Below are 21144 nucleotides of genomic sequence, written 5' to 3' on the forward strand. Positions count from 1 at the left end.
CCGGAGTTCAAAGCAAAAACTTCGCTCTGAACAAAGAAGTGAGGAAGAAGCCTAAAGATTACCTTCATGTTAAGGAAGAATGTCCAACTCCCTGGAGCCACCATATGCCCATGGGGAGTATTGTAACACCTTCTCATGTGCTCCCATACTCAGTGCTAACCCAAGCCGTGAGAACTTTCTCTGAATCCTAGCTTGAAGCTACAGTAGGTATGGTGAGAGTGAATACAGTTCTGAGAAGAATTTCAAAGCCACCCTCAGGAATTGCCAGTTAGGAACTATTGATTTTGTATGTTCATCCTAAGAAGGGTAGGTACATGGCGCTCTTCCCATTTCCTGAGAAGGATCAGCCAGTAAAAGAAAGGGGGAAACAATCCTGATCCTATAGCACTCCATAACTGCACAACTCCTTGTACCTAATGAGTAAAACAGGAAATGAGCTTCACTCAGTATAAATCAAGAACTGAGGAAGTTAAATTTGACAGGGAATTTTCAGATATAGAGGCGGTTTCAAATTACTTCCCCCACAAAAATATAACTCTTCCAGTTCGAAGAGAAGGAGCACGACATTGTAGTGACAGAGCTCACGTTTGTTTGACACACCGCTTGTATCAAGTGAGCAAAGTAAACACCAGCAATGTGGAGCCACAAAGACTCCCTGTGCCAAAGGGTGAGGGTGAATGAGCATCCTTTGTGGGAACATTCGTAATGAAAATGCACAGCCTAGATCTTTCACCGGGAAGCACCACACAAACTCGAGCTGAAGGAGACCAGATGAAGAAGCCACAGTGTCCAGAGCTTGAGATCATGAGAGCGATGCAGGAAATGTTAGTAGTTGAAACTAAAGCAATACGACAATAAAAGTGCTCTAACCAAACTGAGTCTTGCCCTTAAGGACATTGTCAAGAGGTGTTATCCACACTTTTGTAATTACTGGAAAGGGAGAGGGCAAATACTTTTATGGCTGTGCTGTGACTGTGTGGGAAAATACACTTGCATTTAAGAAGCATAAACTAAGGTGCACCCAAACCAATGAAAGGTTACGACTAGGCTCTCAGATGGGTAAGATTTTTCTCCTCTGCTTGCACTTTTACTGTGTATTTAGATTTTTTTCGAAAGATAGGGCTCAAAAACATCTAGTAGGTAGATTCTTTTTATTTCGAGGGTAGATGAAGAAGATAAAAATGGAGCCTTTCAATATTTTACTCTTGGTGTTGGTATACTGCACTGACCAGGCATGACAATCTTAATTGATTAATAAACAAAGGAAGAGAGAGTCGAGGAGATGGCCCAGTGGGGAAAGCACTTGCCACAAAAGTGTGAAAACTTGAGTTCGGACTCTAGAACCCTGGTGCTGCACACGGTTAATCCCTGCAGTCCTATGATAGGAGGCAGAAGTAAAGAACTCCTAGAAGCTGACTGCCTACTCATCTGGTGGACAGGAGAACCCCCACCTCAGACACAGTAGAAGGTACAGACTGACACCTTAGGGTATCCTCTAGCCCCCACACACATGCCATAGCACCATGACACTGTGTTTTTGGTGGTGGTGGGAGGTGTACATACAATTTATGAAAAGAAGGGCATGAAAAACATCACTGAATTCACCAGCATGTGCTGACAGAAACAGAAGCTGGATTCCACAAGTTTTCACTATACATTACTCTATAGTTTAACTGGAAACTGATAATTCAGGTAGTTAGTCCGCGCTAGGCGTACTCACATTTTTTTCTATCAAAATTATTCCACCAGAAAGCAACACAAGAGTCTCAGACCCTAATGTGAACTTCCTTATGTCTGCCGAGGTTTCTGGGTAAAACAAGAGGAAGTGGGATGTCACAGAATATGCTTTGTGGGAGCAGCAAGATGGCTCAGCAGATAAATGAACTCACTGTGCAAGCCAGGCAACTTAAATCTGTAACCTACAATTTGGACAGAAGGAGTGAACCACTCCTACAGAGTTGTCCCCTGACCCTGACATCCACAACACTGCATAGAAACTCATACATGTACATGCACATAAGCACACAGTAACATAAATAAATATAATTTTAAAAGAATATGCTTCAGAACCATTCAGGATTTTGTTACTTATCCCCTCAGAATGTTTATTTCTGAGGCAAAAGTCCAAGCCAAATTAAATAATTCTGGCATTGCATTATTGTGTTGGTTTGTAACTGTGTTTCTTCTTAAGGCACGTGCTGAAGTTTTCAATTATGACACACTGGGGCACACAGGATACAATTCCGTGTTACAATAAACTGAGCTCTCTTCAGTCCCTGGGAACTGTGGGGAGGGTTGTGTATTTTGGTGACCGTACACCCTTATGAACTGTGTCTCTTTGTATGTTTTTGTTTTCTAAAGATGCAGCTTTGATTTTTGCCTGCTTCAAGTAGCACTTCGACCAGGTAAAACTATATGTGCTAACTGCACAGTGGCTGAAACAGCAGTAGGTGCTACGCAAGCTTGTTCCGCTCTTCACAGGACTAAAGAGACTCCTGTTCTGAATAAGCTCAGATTCTATTATGGAAGAAAGATGAAAACACACGAGTGAAGAAGAAACTTGCCCTATGATGACTGTTGTGAGTCTGGACACAGCCGAGTAAGACAGCAGCTCTAGGACAACGACGTCACCTAAGATAGGAAAAACTGAGTCAGGGCATGCTCGTGTGCGCATGTGCGTGCGCATGCACAGTAAAGAAGCAAAGGTGCCTAGACAAGGAAAATTTGTGATCTTATTTTCCTGCCTGGAAATGATAAAAATGGAGTTGGGGGGAGTCTGTAACTAAGCAAGTAGCAGCCCTCTGCCAGTCTAAAAAATATAGGATAAGAAAGCTAACGACAGTTAAATATAGTACTTGTTTCCCAGATACCCAGCAAGGTTCTAAATGTGTACTCTGTGGAGATCGTATCCTAAAAATAACTCACAAAATACAGTTTTGATTTGGAAGATTGTAAGAGCCAAATGGTTCTTTATAAGATGTGATGGGTTATGGTTGAACTGGATTTTAAAATCAGAGGACTTTTCCATGTTCTGTTTTGGAGTTCTTTCAAGTCAATGGAATCAGTAAATTCTCTGAAAATGAACATTATTTGGAAAGACAGTCAACTTCTTCAGACTGCAGAAGGGTCCGGTTCTTGGTCAGATGACTTATGTGGAGGATAGCAGTGTCTTCCAGGAGTTGGCATGGTAGTACACTGATTGCTACTTTAGGCTCTCAACTGCCACAGGAGAAGCAATTTGGTTAGCTGTATTTTGGGATCTGACTAATATAATTTATATGTTTTTGTTTTGAGAAGGGAAGAAGAGTGACTTATGTAGAGTTTTACTGGTCTGACCATTATGAACACCTATTGATAGTGTGGCCATAACTGCTTGGTAGTGCCGTACATGAAAGCATAGGTTCACTGGCCATTCAAACTTTCAAAGATCTGGCTTAGTCTGTGGCCAGCCTACCTACCCCCACCTCTACCCCTCCTCTCTCCTTCATTTATACTATCAGAGATGATCCTAAGCTTTGCCTGGGATTTCTGTGACTTCCCACACTTCACTTCTCAGTACTTGCTTCACTTCCCTTGCCCTGACCATTTGACAACATTTATGTGCAATTATGCAGAGGCAAGGAACCTACTCTTGAACTACATGCAAAACTCTGCTTAGTTCTATTCTACTGAATAGAGGAGTAAGACATTTTAACCAGGATGTTAAAAACGTAGATGCAAATTAAAACACACTTAAGTCCATGCAAGTGTATCTCTTGACAGTGACTTTTAGGTCTTGTATCTCATCTTAGCATGGCATTTCCTGATGTCTCTCCGAACAGCCATGGTCTCTCTTTTGTGTGGATGCTGTACTCTCTACCCGAATAGCATCAACCCAGAATTCTTTCCTCATCTCCAGTTGGATATTTGTCTCTCTTAAGACTTATGCCAAATGTCTTGTTTTGCAGGAAGTCCTATTTGTCATCTGTCCAGTGTGTGCTATGTACTATTAGTGTTGCTACAATACTGTGTACACATTTCTCCTGTGCTGACAATGAGGAACTGTAACCGCTTGTGTTTGCCTACTCAAGCAGTGAATTCCTTGATAGCACACATTCTGTTCATCTTTGAAACTTTTTGTATTGAGCCTCATACACTAGCTCAGACTAACCACTCCATAAGTACTAAGGGAATGAGTAAACACCACTCCATTCCACAAGTACTAAGTGAATGAGTAAGCACCACTCCACAACTACTAAGTGAATGAGTAAGCATCACTCCACAAGTACTGAGTGAATGAGTAAGCACCACTCCATAAGTACTAAGTGAATGAGTAAGCACCACTCCACAACTACTAAGTGAATGAGTAAGCATCACTCCACAAGTACTGAGTGAATGAGTAAGCATCACTCCACAAGTACTGAGTGAATGAGTAAGCACCACTCCATAAGTACTAAGTGAATGAGTAAGCACCACTCCATAAGTACTAAGTGAATGAGTAAGCACCACTACATAATTACTAAGTGCATGAGTAAGCATCACTCCATAAGTACTTAATGAATGAGTAAGCACATGAACAATAAAAACTGCCTTCCAGAGCCTGGCAACTGGACAGGATCAGAAAGTAATCCAACAGACTTCTAAACCGTGAATTTGACTGCCACCACGATAGATTCACAGATTATTTTCTGGCCTTCACATGTGGTCAGTAAACTGCCTCTAGGAGATCCGGTACAGGAGACTGTTTTCTGACTAATATTTAGCAAATGGATAAGCCGGCTGCTCTATATGAGAGTTAAAGAAAGCATTGACATTTTAAGCAGCATGCTCTTTAAACGGTGGTGCAGTGGTGCGAAAAAGAGGTCCTGTCACGAACAGAAGGATGATAGAAGGGCCATGTCTCAGATTTCAAACTTGAATCTTTTGACCAGCATACCAGACTTAAAGATCACAGATACAGCCATGCCTTGTGTGAATAAACCTGTGGATAATAAACATGGAAAACAGGCATGATGGTGGTGTCGTGTCAGAGACTTATGCTCTTATTTTCTATCTGGCTAGTTTTTTTGCTTTAAGTACCTGGCTGATCAGTTACAGAAGGAAGAGGAAAGTTGGTGACCACAACAAGAAAGTTTTCAATGTCTATAAGTCATCATCTTCATCATCATCATCATCATCAGATCGCTGCCACCACCTGTTCTCAAATTGGAATAATTTCTAAAGCTGTGTCTTGTGTATTCGCTTATTTCATTGGTATAAACAAGGCTGCAGCATCAAATATTCCTGTTTCTCTCAATCATTCCTCACATAGATTGCTTGCCTTTCATTGAGAGAAATTAGTTAACCACAACTGGACTGGGGGAAAAATCGCTACAATGAATCAGCTCTCACTGCCTTCAATCTAAACCCTGAATATAAAAATACAATGGACACACGTTGATAATATAGGTATATAGAGAAGCTATAACATTAATCAAAATTATTAATCTCTGAGCCTCAATTTCCTTTGAGAAAGGGTGGCTTCTCATAGAGAAACAAGAGCTCCACGGAATTCCGTAAGCTTGTTAAATTTCCTCTGTGATTTCTTTTCCATCTCTGATTTACTGTTTCATACCAGACTAAAGCAATGAACTCATTTCAATATTTGGATTCAGAAGTATCAATGTCTCCTTTTAAATTTAGAAGGAAGAGTTGCAGGGAAAGCCTCGGTTGCAATTGTTCAATAGCTTTTTGAACGTTTACTTTTTTTCTTCCTGGAACAGATTAGAGACCACAGTAAGGGAGCTTATCGGTTTCTTTTCTTTGACTTCCATAACATACACAACAAAAAGCAGCTCAGGGGAGAAGGGTTGGTACTGCCTTACAGTTCCAGACATACAGTCCTTTTTGGCAGGGAAAACATGGCAACAGGCAGGGAAGGAACGGTTGCAGGAGCCAGAATCCGGCTGAAAACAATGCGCCCTCACACAGGAAGCAGAGAGAGAAAACCGGAAATGGGGCCAGACTATAAACCTTGCACTCCACCCCCAAGTGACGCACTCCTTCCAGCAGCGTTCTACCTAACAGTTTCCTAAAGGTTTCAAAGAGCAATAGCGGCTGGAGAGCAAGCGTTCAGATACGGTAGCTTATGGAGACATTTCAAGTTCAAACCAGGACACGGCCTTCAACACAAGTGCCAGAACCTCCCAGAACCTCCCGTTCTCCAGACCTTTACCTTCTCACCACCCCGTTGTGCTGATCACTGCCTAGTCCTGCAAACACATGCCCTCCGATTATCGATCAACACTGTTGATCTCACTCCGAAACTTAAAGCTTAAGAAAGCGAAGACACACACCGATGAGGACTAGCTCTCTGTTTATAGTTGTCTCTGTCTTGGAGGACCAGCTATCACACTGTTCTTCACCACAAGCTGCTGAAAACCCTATGCATTCCACTACGATTAGCTCTGTGAATTTAAGTCTATGGTTGTGAATTGTTTTACTCCAGGAACAATAAGCTTTGAGTTAGGGAATAGCATCTAAAGATCATTCTTAAGTCGTGACGCCTTGGGCTTTGTGATCTGTGTGTAACACCTAGTTTAGGATAGTCATTCTGTGATGTTCTTAAAACATTTTTACTTAGATTTGCAATTCCCTTGCAGGTCACTAAATTTTAAGTTCTTTTGGATCTAACTTTTCTCCTCAAGTTTTCTGTGTCACTAGACTCAGAGGTCCTATCATTGATCCTCTGCTCATTTACCAAATGTAACAAAAATGCTTCAGACACATCTATGATTTTAGCCTACTGTGTTGATGGTTCACAGTCTCTATCGGTAGCTCAGACCTCACAGTGGCTTCAGGAGCCATATTTCTAATTGTCTAGTGAACATCTACAGGCTTCTCAGTGACGAGAGGTCAGATTCAAACCTTCTCTGCCTACGCCTATCCCTCCCCGCGACGGGTAGTATGCGGGTATTATGCACCCATGTTTGTAACTTTTAAGGTAGTATTTTCTCTTCTTCCCCTCTTTACTTCTCAGTGAATGAATCTTTTCTAATAGTTCCAGAGCCTTGTGAATGACTTTCTGTTTTGATTCTCAGTTCTGTTTCAGGGTTTGGGTTCTTACTATTTCTTACCATCACTAAATGGTTTTTAAAATAAGAAGTTTTTTTTTCTTACTAATGTAATGGAATAATTTTAACCAGCAATCAGAAGTATAAGTCTTGAATCCATCAGGAGATCCAGGCTATTGAGACTGTGGAAAACAGTGCACTAGTGGTAGCTTAAGACCATAGATCTTATTTGATCTGTTTAGCAATGTCATTATACTTGCCAAAATTATCAGGGTCTGCTAGCTCATAGCTAGAGTGATGCCATTTTTACTACCTCAATATCCTCACATTCATTTATGTTGTATTTTCCTCCAATAGTCTGTTATAAATTTAGAGTTATTGCATTGCAAAACAATATTTTTAATCACTAAGTCTTGAAAGGATTCTATTGGAGAAATTTTCTGAATTGAAAAAATGTATATGATTTTAAAGAGGAAACTTGGGGAAAGTTTCTAGTGTGTGCATGCATGCTGAATTTCAGCTAATGATTTCCTTACATTTCATAGTGGCACTAGGACATTGGTTTAGAACTGCCCTAAGTACATAGGTAAACATCACTGCTGACACAGAAGCCCCTATCAATTAGAAATTTCAACCAGCCTCACAAAGATTTTTCTACTGGGTTGATAGAAGGATCTGTCACAAGAGATAACGAAGGCAAATACAGCCCTGAGGAAGTAGGCTTTCATACTGAGCTAGCTTGCAGCTGATCTGTCTTCTCGCTCCAGAAGCCTCTCTGGTCAGAACCATATCAGAATGTCTCTGTAGATTCTTATTTTGCAATGGGGTGTTCTCTCAGACATCTTATATGTGATGGTACTTATTAGAATGATATATATTACTTGATGATTTTTAGGCTGCAGATTCTTTTAACAGATCCCTTTGCTCCAGGGCTCAGGGCTACATCTGAGGAAAACAAACAAAAAGGCTTCTTACATAAATCATCCTTCCATTTGGCTGGGGTTCTAAATTCTTTCTTATATTTTCATAGAAACTGATTTATTTCATTTGTATGTCAGAATAATTTAAAATGTGAATCTGAGTCACTGTACTGTCAACCTCTTTATACTATTTAAATTACTTTAAAAAGTTGGTTGTTTGTCCACTCATACAATAGTGGTCTGAGTGTTATGGGATTAACCAACCAATTTCTGTTTGGAATTATGGACCACTCCATGAGGTGGAAGTCATACAAGGCACCATTATCAGGGACAAGAATCAATGGTTAGAGAGGTCACAGGCCTTAGGAAAGAACCTACTCTCATTGTTCTGCTAAACGGACATAGCATCCAAACAATTCTTAATGACTTACTGTCATACCTGTAGACCAGTCCATCTCTCAACCTCCACCAGAGAGGCTGCTTTTTACAGAGAGTAATTAACATAGAGACTCACAGCTGGTCAGCATGCAGGAAATAAGGGCCTGAATTGTGTTCAGTCCTAAATGGGATGTCTATACCATAGCCCCCTCCCCAGGTTCAGGGATCTTCTGGAAGAGGGGCTGCAAGGATTGTGGGACCCAGAGGAACGACAAAGAAACAGTCATTGCCGATAGGAACTCAGAGCAATTGTCTCTACATGCACAAGACCTATGTAAGCTTAAGACAGACAAAATCTCAGTATGGAGGGCCAAACGAAGAGGCCATGAAGTCCCACCCCTGCCAAAGGCACAATTAACATTTGAGAGTTTCTGGGAGAGAAAGAATCAGGTTTTCTCATGTAAATGGAATCAGAAGGAATTCATTTCTGCTGATTACAAAGTTAGCTATATTTAAGAACCATACAATGAACTTAATTTTAAATTTTACGTGGTAAGCATAGTTTTTCTCTTTTGGGGAAGAATAATGAGCATACCATTGGAAATATTAGTCAGTCTTAAATACCTGTGCTCAATTTTTAAAAAGAGACAAATGCTATAGTGAATAATGATTTTTCATGGGAGAGGTGCATTTATTTGGATAAAATATTTTATTTATTGTATTTGATATCCAAACTACAAAAGAATAAAGTCATACTCTGTTGGAACTATAAACAGTTATAAAATGCCTTCACCACTAGTCTTTTCATAGGATCCTTGAACATTCCAGAAATAATTTTCCAAACCAATGAAAGACATTAATATAAATAACATAATTCATCTTCCATTCTCACCCCAACTATTCAATCCCTTTGGAAATGTGCCCCGCTTCCTCCCACAGCAATGCTACTTTTTAATAAGATTACCCCTTTGATCATGAGACTGCTTCTGATGGAACCTAAAACCAAGAGGCTGTTGGTTATGGGTAGGGTCATGCAAGTTGATTACTAAAGGCTGAAATGTTACTAGAAAAAAAAACACTCAACTTTGTGTTCTTTCTCTTAAAAATAATCAAATCAAGTCAAAACAAAACAAAAACAAACAACAAAACACAATTGGATAGAATTTGTGTTGCCTAAGTACTCGGGTGTGGGACCTGCCCCAGAACATTTCAGCCTTTAACGATCAGTTTGTTTTAAAATTCAAAACTTACTAATAGCAATTTGAGGGAGGGAGGGAAGGAGGGAGGAAAGGGAGAGAGAGAGAGAGAGAGAGAGAGAGTTTTGTCAGATTCATATCAATTTTCAACCAATATTCTGATCATTTTGTGAATTATTTGATGTTTCAAGGCAAGAATAATAAGACACTGGGAGCAGGAAAGTGAGGGAAAGAGAGAGAGTGTGTGTCTCTAAGCTGTTATGCATTTGCATATGAATGTTATTGTACTCATTCCCACTTCGTTTTGTATTTACTTTTCCCACTTCATATTTTTTAATGCTAGTGACTAATGAAGTAATAGAGTTCATGAAGAACATTTTATAAAATGCACTCCTCTCTAGAACAGCAACTGGTCAATCTATGTAGCAAATTAACATTGGGAGTAGGTAACGACATAGCACTGGAGTGGTCTTCATTTGGCAAATAGTTGTTTAATCCTTATATGTCAGAGGCTAAGAAAAGTGATAAATAAGAGACAGATGTATGGCCATCCAGATAAGTCCAGGATATTATAAAATGTAGTTCACATGCTAGTAGGAAATGCCTGTGAAAATAGCCATCGATTTTGCAGCCTTTTCCTTTCCGTTTGCCTTACTGATTGGCAACCATAATCTCTAATAAGAAAGCTTGCCCTTGCCCTAGATCCATTGGTCCACAGCTGTCTTCTCCATTAGCCTCTACGGAATGTGTGAGGAGACACTGTACACACACACACACACACACACACACACACACACACACACACACAAATCATGTCCCTGCTCATGGCTTGTCTGAGCTGTGCCTAACTTTCTCTGCCATCCAAATTTGCTCAGGCTTATCACTCAGAGGAGCATAGTGTGGGTTCCCTCTGTCATGACCCTATCTATCCATCAATGACAGCACCAGTACACGTTCACCATGCTTGGTCACTTTCATTCGTCATGGACATTCTTTCAGACGTATGCAGGCATGTTTACCACTCTCCCCACGCATCCTCTTCTGGAATGTAACAAACAAGGAAACAACCTTGAACTCCCGTGTGTCCCCTACAGAGTTTGGAATTGCTTTTCCTTTCCACTTGGAAGAAAAGGTACACAGAAATACTCTGATGCGCAAAGACTGTTTCACAAAATCTTAATTTGCTTTTTCTGTCTGCTAGATTTGATTTGGCAATAGTGTATACAGGAAGCCGACACGTTAACTGTAAACTTACCATCTGTTTAATGCCCCCAGTAGACGAGCACAAGGAATCTATGGGTTGATTCAGGTCTGTCAATGAATGAGTGAAAGATGTGATAAAGGAATAGTTTGCCTACATCACTTAGAGCTCCCATTCAGTCTTCTGCAAAGCTTACTACAGGTAAATCTTGAAAGATCTTCTGAAACTTGTCCAAATGCAACTCGGATAGATTTGTTCTCATTAATGATTCTATCCACTTGCTTTTTCAGATGCACAATTCTAGGCTTTAACCACTACAGCGAATAAAGTCTCCAATTGCTCTAATGATAATTTTGAGAACTTATATAATGATACTTAAGTATAAGGGTAGATTAATCTGTCAGTGTTAAAGACAGATGAAATATATCTAATGCTTGTTACATTTGTAGTATGTACCTGTGTGTGTTCGTGTGTCCGTGTGTATCTGTGTGCCCACTCGTGCACATGTGTGTACACTTTAACATTTATGGGCTAACTTCTCTTGATTTTTGTACTCCTGGTCATTTAAATGACTTACCCTGTAGAGTCTTCAGTTGATAGGTTTTTCTGGGCTTTGTTTTTTTTTTTTTATTCTTTTTTTTTTTTGTCTGCTAAAAATAAAATCTTTAACCTTATCCTGCCCTCGTTTCTTTTGTGTCCCCATCATAAATATTAGGGAGTCAATTAGATCCTGTGCTGCTCCAGAAATCCTAGTGCAAGGGTAATAGACTGACTCACACTCTGCCACACATTTGAAACACAATCCAGCTGATCAGTCCTGTTGTGCTATAACAAGAAAACATAGAATTCACGCCTTCATATTTTCTCCCAGTGTCATTCAGCAGAATTTCAGTAGAAGCTACTCCACTCTCATATAGCAATGGCAAGCGTTATAGTTGATTTTAGGAATTTCCCTGTAACTGACTTTTTGTTTTCTTTAATTTTACTGTTTTGAGTTCTAGTCCCATGAGTTCAAATACATAAAACTCCCACCATAACTTGTAAGGTTCTATGAATGTTCATTGAAGACCCACCCTGTACTATTTGTTATAGATATGAGGGTGTGGAAACAACAAAGAAATAAACATTTTGCATTAGAAGAAGAAAAATAAAGGAAAGGCACTGGGCATGACCAAAAGCAGAAAAGCATTTTGCAAGACTGCTAGGAAAAAGTGTTCCTGGGTAGTTGTAGTTGAGCAGAAACCCAACTGAACCCAGAAAGTAAGGTACCTGGGCCGCGCAAATATCTGGGCAAGCAGTCCAGGAGATGAGAGTAAGCTCTGAGAACAGAATGGAAGCGATCGTTGCTATAGCACTGTCCCCAAGAGTAGTCAGTGATAAAGAAAAGTCAAGATGATGCCTAGGCAAAGATCTTGTATTCTGAGTGAGATAGACAGGCATGGGGAGGATTTAAGGGAAAAAGTGACCCGAGCACTGGTGTGTGTTTTTTAAAGATTTACTACTGAGCCAGGCATGGTGGTACAATCTTTTAATTCTAGCACTTGGGAGGCAGAGACAAGCAGACCTCTTGAGTTCAAGGTCAGCTTGGTTTACAAAGTAAATTCTAGGACTGTCCCAGTGGCAGGGTATCTGTCACCCAAAAGAAACCAACAATATCAAAAGATTTACTACTGGGTTTTATTGGTTTTCTCTGATGTCAGAGAAAGTTATTACATAGGTAGAAGTTAAAATACAGATTTGTTCGTGATTTCTGTATGCCAGGAGTTGTGAAGAGTGCCCACTCTGTTGGGCTGTCTGCTCAGGGATTCACAAGTGTAGCAACAGGGTGTCTTATCTGAAGCTTGGCTGCCTCTTGGTTAGAATAATTCACTTCTGAGAGGCAAGATGGCGGTGCCTGGTTTCGTTAGCTTGCTTGCTCTGGTTGGGAGTGTGCACCCTCAGCTCCTAGCCCTGGCTCCTAGTTCCTAGGCCTGTGACCTCTTACAATCTGGTTGCCCAACTTTTCAAAGCTCATGAGATTAAAATGCACAATTGCAGAGGAGTTTTCTGTATCAAAGCCAAGCAGTGACTTTCTATTGCCTTTGCCATAGAATGTGAATTAGCAAAAGAGTGACTGCCCTCTATTAACACACCACTTATATGAGACAGGTAAAAAATACACTGAAAATTTGGAGGGTCCTTTCACAATTGCACTTGCTACAGGGAGAACAGAGTTGTAGAGGGACCAAACTGTAGATGGGTGGAAAGGCACTAGAAATCTCTGAACTACTGTGGAGATTTATGTAGATGAATTTCCTAGAGATTGTGTTCAAACACAGATCTGACTTCATGAAGCTATTGATAACTGGCCCACCAAAGGCCTCTTTCAGGAGATTTTTTGTCGAGCATAAAGTATAGAAAGGATGACTGTGGCTTGAGCTAGTATAGCCATGGTAGATATGAAAGACATTCCAACTAGAAATATATTTTGAAGGCAGATCCAACATGACTAACCGAAGTGTAAAACTGAGACCTACCAGTGATTCGTAAGTTCAGAGAATGGCAAAAGTGCATTAGGAATTTGTTTCAGAGCAGAAATTAAGAGTTCCATTTTGGATGATGGGTATGGCGACACATGGCTTTAATTCTGGCGCTCAGGAGACAAGAGGCAGGTCGATGGGTGACAGTTCAGGACCAGCCTGGACATAAGGAGTTCCAGGACAACCAAAGGTTTATAGAGAGACCCTGTCTCAAAAAGTAAATCTATCTTGTATATATTAAGATCTAAGATCCAAGTCAGAGTGAAGGTGAAATGGACCAGAGTCATCCAACTTCTTTGTCACATGCGGTGTTGGCTGAGACCTAAAACAGTATGCTTTGTAAACTGTGACCATGTGATTCTTCTAACGAGAGTTTATTGTGCTAATATTTTAAAGTGTGAGCCACGAAAAGGATTTATTGATTCATGCTTCTACGCTTCTTTTACACTGACATTTATAAAATAAGCAGCATTTTCTTGTCTCCATGCCCAAGCATCTTAGAAATGAAATCAAACTATCATTACTGAAATCAATAAAACTCTTCCTAGAAGTCAAAATATGTGTCACTGTACATATCCAAAACACACTGTGTTCAACTCCTCCTGAGAAGTATGGCCAGCATTAAGAGTATGTTTTCAGCACCTATTGATTTCGATGGACGCCTCACTGTGAGGTATTATTCTGCTTTCCCCAGGACTTCAGAGGCAGCATCGTGGTGTGACTAATGATTCTTTCTTTACAGGGATGTTTTGCAAATTAGCTTCGACACACTGCTAAGAGGTGGTCTTTCAATCCAGCTGACATTGATGTTAGCCTGCACCACCTTTCACATCTCCAGGAGACTGTGGTGTAGCCTGGGGTTGCACCACAAATGTTTGCTTGGGATTCCCCCAGATTTTAGTAATATGAACTCAGCTTCACTCACACTCCTTTTGAGAAAGAAAAGCTGTTAAAATTTTGTCTACTGAAACTACGCTGCCATTTTTCTTTCCTTATGGTAACTGGAGAAAAGTTGAGAAAAGTTTAAGCCTTGGACTTACAATAAATATTACAGACATTTGAATGAGACGTTAAATAAATGTCCATTCTTAGCTTTGATGCGGTGAAAGTGGGAGATGATGTGTGTCTCCAGGTGGGAGTGAGGAAGGGGCAGTGAAGGCTTCTTATTGGTTCAGAGGGCCGTTCATTTTGTGAAAGAAGTGAAACAAACCCTATCAGAAGTCTTGATAGGGTGTTTTGATTTAACATGGTTACGTAATATGACCTGGTTGCATTACCACATAGTACAGAGATTTTTGATGATTATTTTTTCATAAATAAAACTTGAACAGATGGAAATTGAGCCAAGTCATTTGGTGGCAGCAGTGACAAAGGGTCTGAAAAGGGCCATCTCATGTGAGTTGCTAAAGATTTCAGCATCAACTCTGAGTGCCTGGCCTTTCAGTCTGCAACTGAGCATGGCTGCCTACCTTACATACACCTTGGCTTTATGAAGATTTGGATAAGGTGACAAATGGAACAACTATTGATGAACCCTGAATTTGACAGGTATATGAGTGGGCCTATGGTTTACAATATTTGGAATTTTAGGAAATTCTAAGTAAACACGTCTTTTGGTGCAAGCCCAGCCTACATCATACTCTCCTTGTGACATGGGAGATGATGAGTTATTTAAAACCCACCGTCTAATTGAGGCATAATTATTGTATAACTTATTTTAAAGATATGCCACTTCTACCATTCTGATCTATTCTTTTATAATATATTATTTGATAATGTCACACTTCAGGTTTTACATGGCAATTCAAGAAACTAATTCTCTTCTTTCTTTTCCCTAGGAGCACTAAATCAAAAAAATTGGGGAAAGAAATATCCAATATGTAATAGCCCAAAGCAGTCTCCTATTAATATTGATGAAGATCTTACACAAGTAAATGTGAATCTTAAGAAACTGAAATTTCAGGGTTGGGAAAAACCATCCTTGGAAAACACGTTTATTCACAACACTGGGAAAACAGGTAACCTCCTTGTCTTTTGCTTTTGACATGCTTTTTCATACTGAGAATATTTTTTAAATAAGATTCATTCCCTTTTACTAACATGCTAGGAACTGAACAGAGGCTGATAGTAATAGGCCAAATAGAACAGAATCAGCACTTGGAGAGTTTGTACAGAAAAAAAAGTAACAAAAACATGATGCAGTGTTTTCTCCTCGTGCAATGAAAGTGGTCTTGCCATTTGATAATGTAAAAAAAAGGTAATAAAATTAGAGGTAATGAAATGTTTCCACTTGGTGCATAGTCAGACACTTGGTCAGTATTTCCATATCTTGGGCGTTAAGTTTGGTCTTAGATGTTCAGCCTCAGGCCATAGTCAATATTTGACCATGACAAGATAATCAACTATAACTTAATTTAAGAAAACCAAGTAATAGCCTTTTATTTGAGAAATTTAAAATTATAAATTAAGGAGGTACTTCTGTAAGTATCTTTTATGGGAGCATCTCTTTCATGTAAAATGTAAAATTTCTGAAAATTTAAGGAAATTCTGGTGAACAGTATATATAGACACGATAATTTTCAAAATATGACATGTTTCCCTTTTAGATATTTTGTTTTGACATGAAACAGTTTGTCAGGGAAATTGTATAAACATAAATGTCCATCTTTGCAAAAGTTAGAAATAATGATAATAAAATTATAATAACAGACCTGTTAGTGTGGTTTATAATGAACAAATTTCATCTGCATTTCATATTAAGATAATATAATTAATAAATGTGATAATTTGACTTTGTATTCTGTAGAGCCAGGGTTTTTCTCTATCAGTGACTAACTGAAAAGCATTTAATATTATTTGAATGAATACCCTAGAAAATTTTGGCATGTTATTCTATAATTCAAATATAATAAAAGTAAATTATTCCGAATCTTGACAATTTAATACAATTTTGTGAGTGTTAAAAGCTGTGCTTTGAACATTTGATCTCTGCTTTGTTTCTTTTAAGGTGCAATGGGTAAGTATTTGTCCCTTACGGTCAGTCTGCTTGGTTTTATCAGTGGTCGTTCAGATGACAATGTAAACATTGGAGGAAGCAACTTGCCTTGTCTGTTACTCAGTTGCCTTGAGTGTAACAGAGGTCACAGTTGTTTTTGCTCCCTAAGGTTACATAAGAATCAAGTAGCCAAGGGGTATAAGCAGTTGATATTCTACTAGGAGGTCCTTCATGAGTGATTCATGTTGACTGCCATTGCTTGCATGATTGACACTGTGCTTGACATTATTATTATCATAGTCAATGGAAGCTTACATCACTATCTAGGTAGCCAGTGTATGGGATTTCATCACTAGTGCCTATGCCAGCCATGGTTTCTGACTTGCAGAACAAGGACTAGTTAACCTGACTGAGAGACATCATCATCTTTGCACGAGGCTCTCAAGAGAATCATTATCCTTCCGATTACTTGTAAAATTACAGCCAATAAAATCTGTGGGACTTGGGGAAGTTTCCAGTTCTAATGGTGGACACCCCAGTTTCAAATATGAAATTGCAAAAGTTTTTCATATGATGGGTCTCCTCAAATGCTTGCCTAGGACAATTTGGGGAGCCAGATGAAGTCTGGACAGAAAGCAGGGATTAGACGGAGCAAAAGGTCGGGAGGGGGCGAGGGCCAAGGCGCAGGAACAGGCTATCAGGGGCAAGGCGCAGGAACAGGCTATCAGTGAGAGATGAGAGCTCTCCCAGGGAAAGACTTTTCTTCTCACCGTCTCTTCTGGCACCTTTACTGTGTTCCTCTCTCATCAAGCACTTTGAGGCCAGAGAGCCTTGGAGGAATGGCGGTCTCAGTTGACCAGATAGAGTAAGTGGGTTGGCTGTCCCGTGGTGAGCATCAAACTGTAGTCGTATCTTCAGGGTCCTTGATTTGTGACAAGATACATTAGGTATGTTAATATGTGGACAAAATTGAAATGCAAACGACTTTAAACCTCTTGAATCTGTCAAGTGAGTTTTATCTGAAGTAGGAGATTCAGTTAAATTCATAATTTGGGTTTTCACAAACTTAGATGTAATATTTTGTTCTTTTATTTTTTGCTTTAGTGGAAATAAATCTCACCAATGACTACTATCTCAGTGGAGGACTTTCAGAAAAGGTCTTCAAGGCAAGCAAAATGACTTTTCACTGGGGGAAATGCAATGTGTCATCGGAAGGATCGGAACACAGCTTAGAAGGGCAGAAGTTTCCACTCGAGGTACGGTGGCAGCTGCTGTTCTCAGGCTTAGCTTCTGCATCTTTGAGAGTTTCCCTCACGCAGAACTGGACTTGCTGTGTAGTTGAGAATTTAGAACATACAGTTGTGTCTTGACGCCTTGATCAATACATGCTTTCCTTCCAAGACTGTAAACTCAGTGAGCATGAGAACCACCTTCAGTTTTCTACTTTGACATGCCCAGGTTGTGACTTACTAGCTTATCAATAAATGCAGATGAGGAACTGAATGAATAAAATAATAAAAGGGGCGATGTCATCAATGTACAGCAGGATGCTTTCAGTTGAGTCCTCTAATTTCTAGCAAGGGGTCATGTTTAAACTAAAAAAGAGTTATAAGTATGATAAACGATGTATATAGGTAAACATTTTCGAATGTTTCTCTAAAGTGCTGAACTTTCTGGGCAGTAGTTTATTTAATATAAAATAAATTAATAATTTAATAATAAATTTAATAATATTAAAAACTGTTTATTTTCAGTATTTTATTATTCAAAGTATAGCAATAATAATTATGATATGAGTCAGATTTTATGTGTGAACAGTTCTTACAGTATTAAATATTGAAACAAAGGATGTCATTAAATACATTATGATGGAGTATTAGACCTTGTAAAAATCATGTTTCGAGTTTTATGCTGGGGCTGGGAAGATGACTCAGCGAGTGATTCCAATGTTCCTGTGGCAATATGGGGAGAGGAGATAGGAGACTCCCCAGAAACTCTTGGGCCAGGTTCCTTGAAATAAGCAATGGCAAGCAATGAAAAGACCCAGCTTGCCTCTGTACCCACACCACCGCAGGCCATTACACACACACACACACACACACACACACACACGCACACGCACACGCACACACACACACACATACACACAGATATATACACACACAGACATACACACATACACACAGACATACACACACACACATACACACACACAGACATACACACACACACACGCACACACGCACACACACACAAACACGCACACGCACACACACATACACACACATACACACGCACACACACACACACGCACACACACACACACGCACATACACACAGACATACACACATACACACAGATATACACACACACATACACACACACAGACATACACACATACACACAGACATACACACACACATACACACACACAGACATACACACACACACACGCACACACGCACACACACACGCACACACGCACACACACATACACACATACACACAGACATACACACAGACATACACACACACTCATACACACACAGACATACACACACACAGAGACACACACACAGACATACACACACACAGATATACACACACACACACATACACACACACAGACATACACACACACATACACACACACACACGCACACACACATACACACAGACATACACACATATACACACACACATATACACACACAGACATACACACACACACACAGACACACACACAGACATACACACACACACAGAGACACACACACAAACACACCCTTCCCACTTCAAAATGTTTTATCCAATTAAAAATAATAATTTGAATATGACCTAATCAGCATTATTTTTCCAACTTTGTAAAGCATGAAAACTAACTACACAGAGATTGGGTTAAATGGCCAAGACTCTATCCTTAATGACATGATTTTGTACAAATTATTTGATTTGCTACAACTTCTGTCCTGTGAAACAGACATATTCTATGAAGTTAATTAAAGAAGGGACTAAGTATATTATTCTTTAAAATCATCCAGAGAAACCATAAAAGGGTGAACAGTAGCTCTCTTGTGCTGATGGCATTGCAAATGCCTCTGATTTTCTTCTTTTAAAAATCCACAAGTATAGACAATGAAACTGTATTACTTCAATAATCCAAAGTAGTTGTTAATAATAAAAATCACAACAAATCAGGGTGAATTCTGTCAAAGAAACAAAAGGCCATTTAAACACGTTGATAATTATATCTAGGAATTATAACCAGGAAGGACTACCTATTAACTATCCAGGAATAAAGTCATATTTATTAAATGTTGTCAAAGATTTAAAACCACCTTTTTTTTTATTAACTTGAGTATTTCTTATATACATTTCGAGTGTTATTCCCTTTCCCGGTTTCCGGGCAAACATCCCCCTCCCCCCTCCCCTTCCTTATGGGTGTTCCCCTCCCAACCCTCCCCCCATTGCCGCCCTCCCCCCCATAGTCTAGTTCACTGGGGGTTCAGTCTTAGCAGGACCCAGGGCTTCCCCTTCCACTGGTGCTCTTACTAGGATATTCATTGCTACCTATAGGGTCAGAGTCCAGGGTCAGTCCATGTATAGTCTTTAGGTAGTGGCTTAGTCCCTGGAAGCTCTGGTTGCTTGACATTGTTGTACATATGGGGTCTCGAGCCCCTTCAAGCTCTTCCAGTTCTTTCTCTGATTCCTTCAACGGGGGTCCTATTCTCAGTTCAGTGGTTTGCTGCTGGCATTCGCCTCTGTATTTGCTGTATTCTGGCTGTGTCTCTCAGGAGCGATCTACATCCGGCTCCTGTCGGTCTGCACTTCTTTGCTTCATCCATCTTGTCTAATTGGGTGGCTGTATATGTATGGGCCACATGTGGGGCAGGCTCTGAATGGGTGTTCCTTCAGTCTCTGTTTTAATCTTTGCCTCTCCCTTCCCTGCCAAGGGTATTCTTTTTCCTCATTTAAAGAAGGAGTGAAGCATTCACATTTTGATCATCCGTCTTGAGTTTCGTTTGTTCTAGGGATCTAGGGTAGTTCAAGCATTTGGGCTAATAGCCACTTACCAACTTTTTAAATACATAGCATCTCATTTCTACGATTTAATGTCCTGCCAAGGCTGGACCCCCAGTGAATGGGATTCTTGGGGGGAGGGCGGCAATGGGGGGAGGATGGGGAGGGGAACACCCATATAGAAGGGGAGGGGGAGAGGTTAGGGGATTGTTGGCATGGAAACCGGGAAAGGGAATAACATTTGAAATGTAAATAAGAAATATCCAATTTAATAAAGATGAAAAAAAAGAAAAAAAGATTTAAGCTCTCATGCAATATTACCTACTTTTTAAATGACATTTTTTAAAAAGCTCTCCATATCAAAAGCTTTAAGCTATCAAAAAAATACAAAAGAGTTAAATTCTAAATAAATATTTTGTTCAAAATATTGTTTTGGAAAAGTTGTTTGTTGGCTTGTCTGCTTGCTTGCCTTTTCTTTTCCCTGTTGCTTTTTAAAGATTTATTCTAGGCTTGAGATACAGCTCAGGGATTAAGAATTGTGTACTGCTCTTGCAAAGGGCCCCGTTCGGTTCCCAGCACCAATGAAATGACCCACAAATGCCTGTTTACTCCGTCTCCAGGGAATCCTACTGCCCCTAAAGATCTCTGACAGCAACTGTACTTACATGCACATCCTTCCACCAAGACATACACATAAACACATAATTAAAAATAAAAATAAATCAAGCCTCAAGCGTTGACTTAGTGGTTAAGATCATGTGTTGTTCTTGCAGAGAACTGAGGTTCAGTTCCCAGCACTCACATGAAGGCTCACAATCATCTGTAGCTCCAGTTCCAGGGGGTCTGCTGCCCTTTTCTGTCCTTCTTAGGCACCAGACATATG

General features: G+C 39.9%; 1 protein-coding gene across 5 annotated transcripts in view; it reads left to right on the forward strand.

Moving 5' to 3' along the window:
- Ptprz1 (protein tyrosine phosphatase, receptor type Z1) overlaps positions 1-21144 on the forward strand; it is a 182619-nt gene that overhangs the window by 72936 nt on the left and 88539 nt on the right. For all 5 annotated transcript variants that reach the window (XM_087656159.1, XM_087656160.1, XM_087656161.1 and 2 more), the window contains 2 exon segments: positions 15084-15263; positions 17345-17496. In XM_087656159.1, the coding sequence (XP_087512285.1) occupies positions 15084-15263; positions 17345-17496 (332 nt within the window).

This window comes from Rattus norvegicus, chromosome 4 (genome assembly GCF_021556685.1).
Source record: "Rattus norvegicus strain SHRSP/BbbUtx chromosome 4, alternate assembly SHRSP_T2T, whole genome shotgun sequence".
Lineage (NCBI taxonomy): Eukaryota > Metazoa > Chordata > Mammalia > Rodentia > Muridae > Rattus > Rattus norvegicus.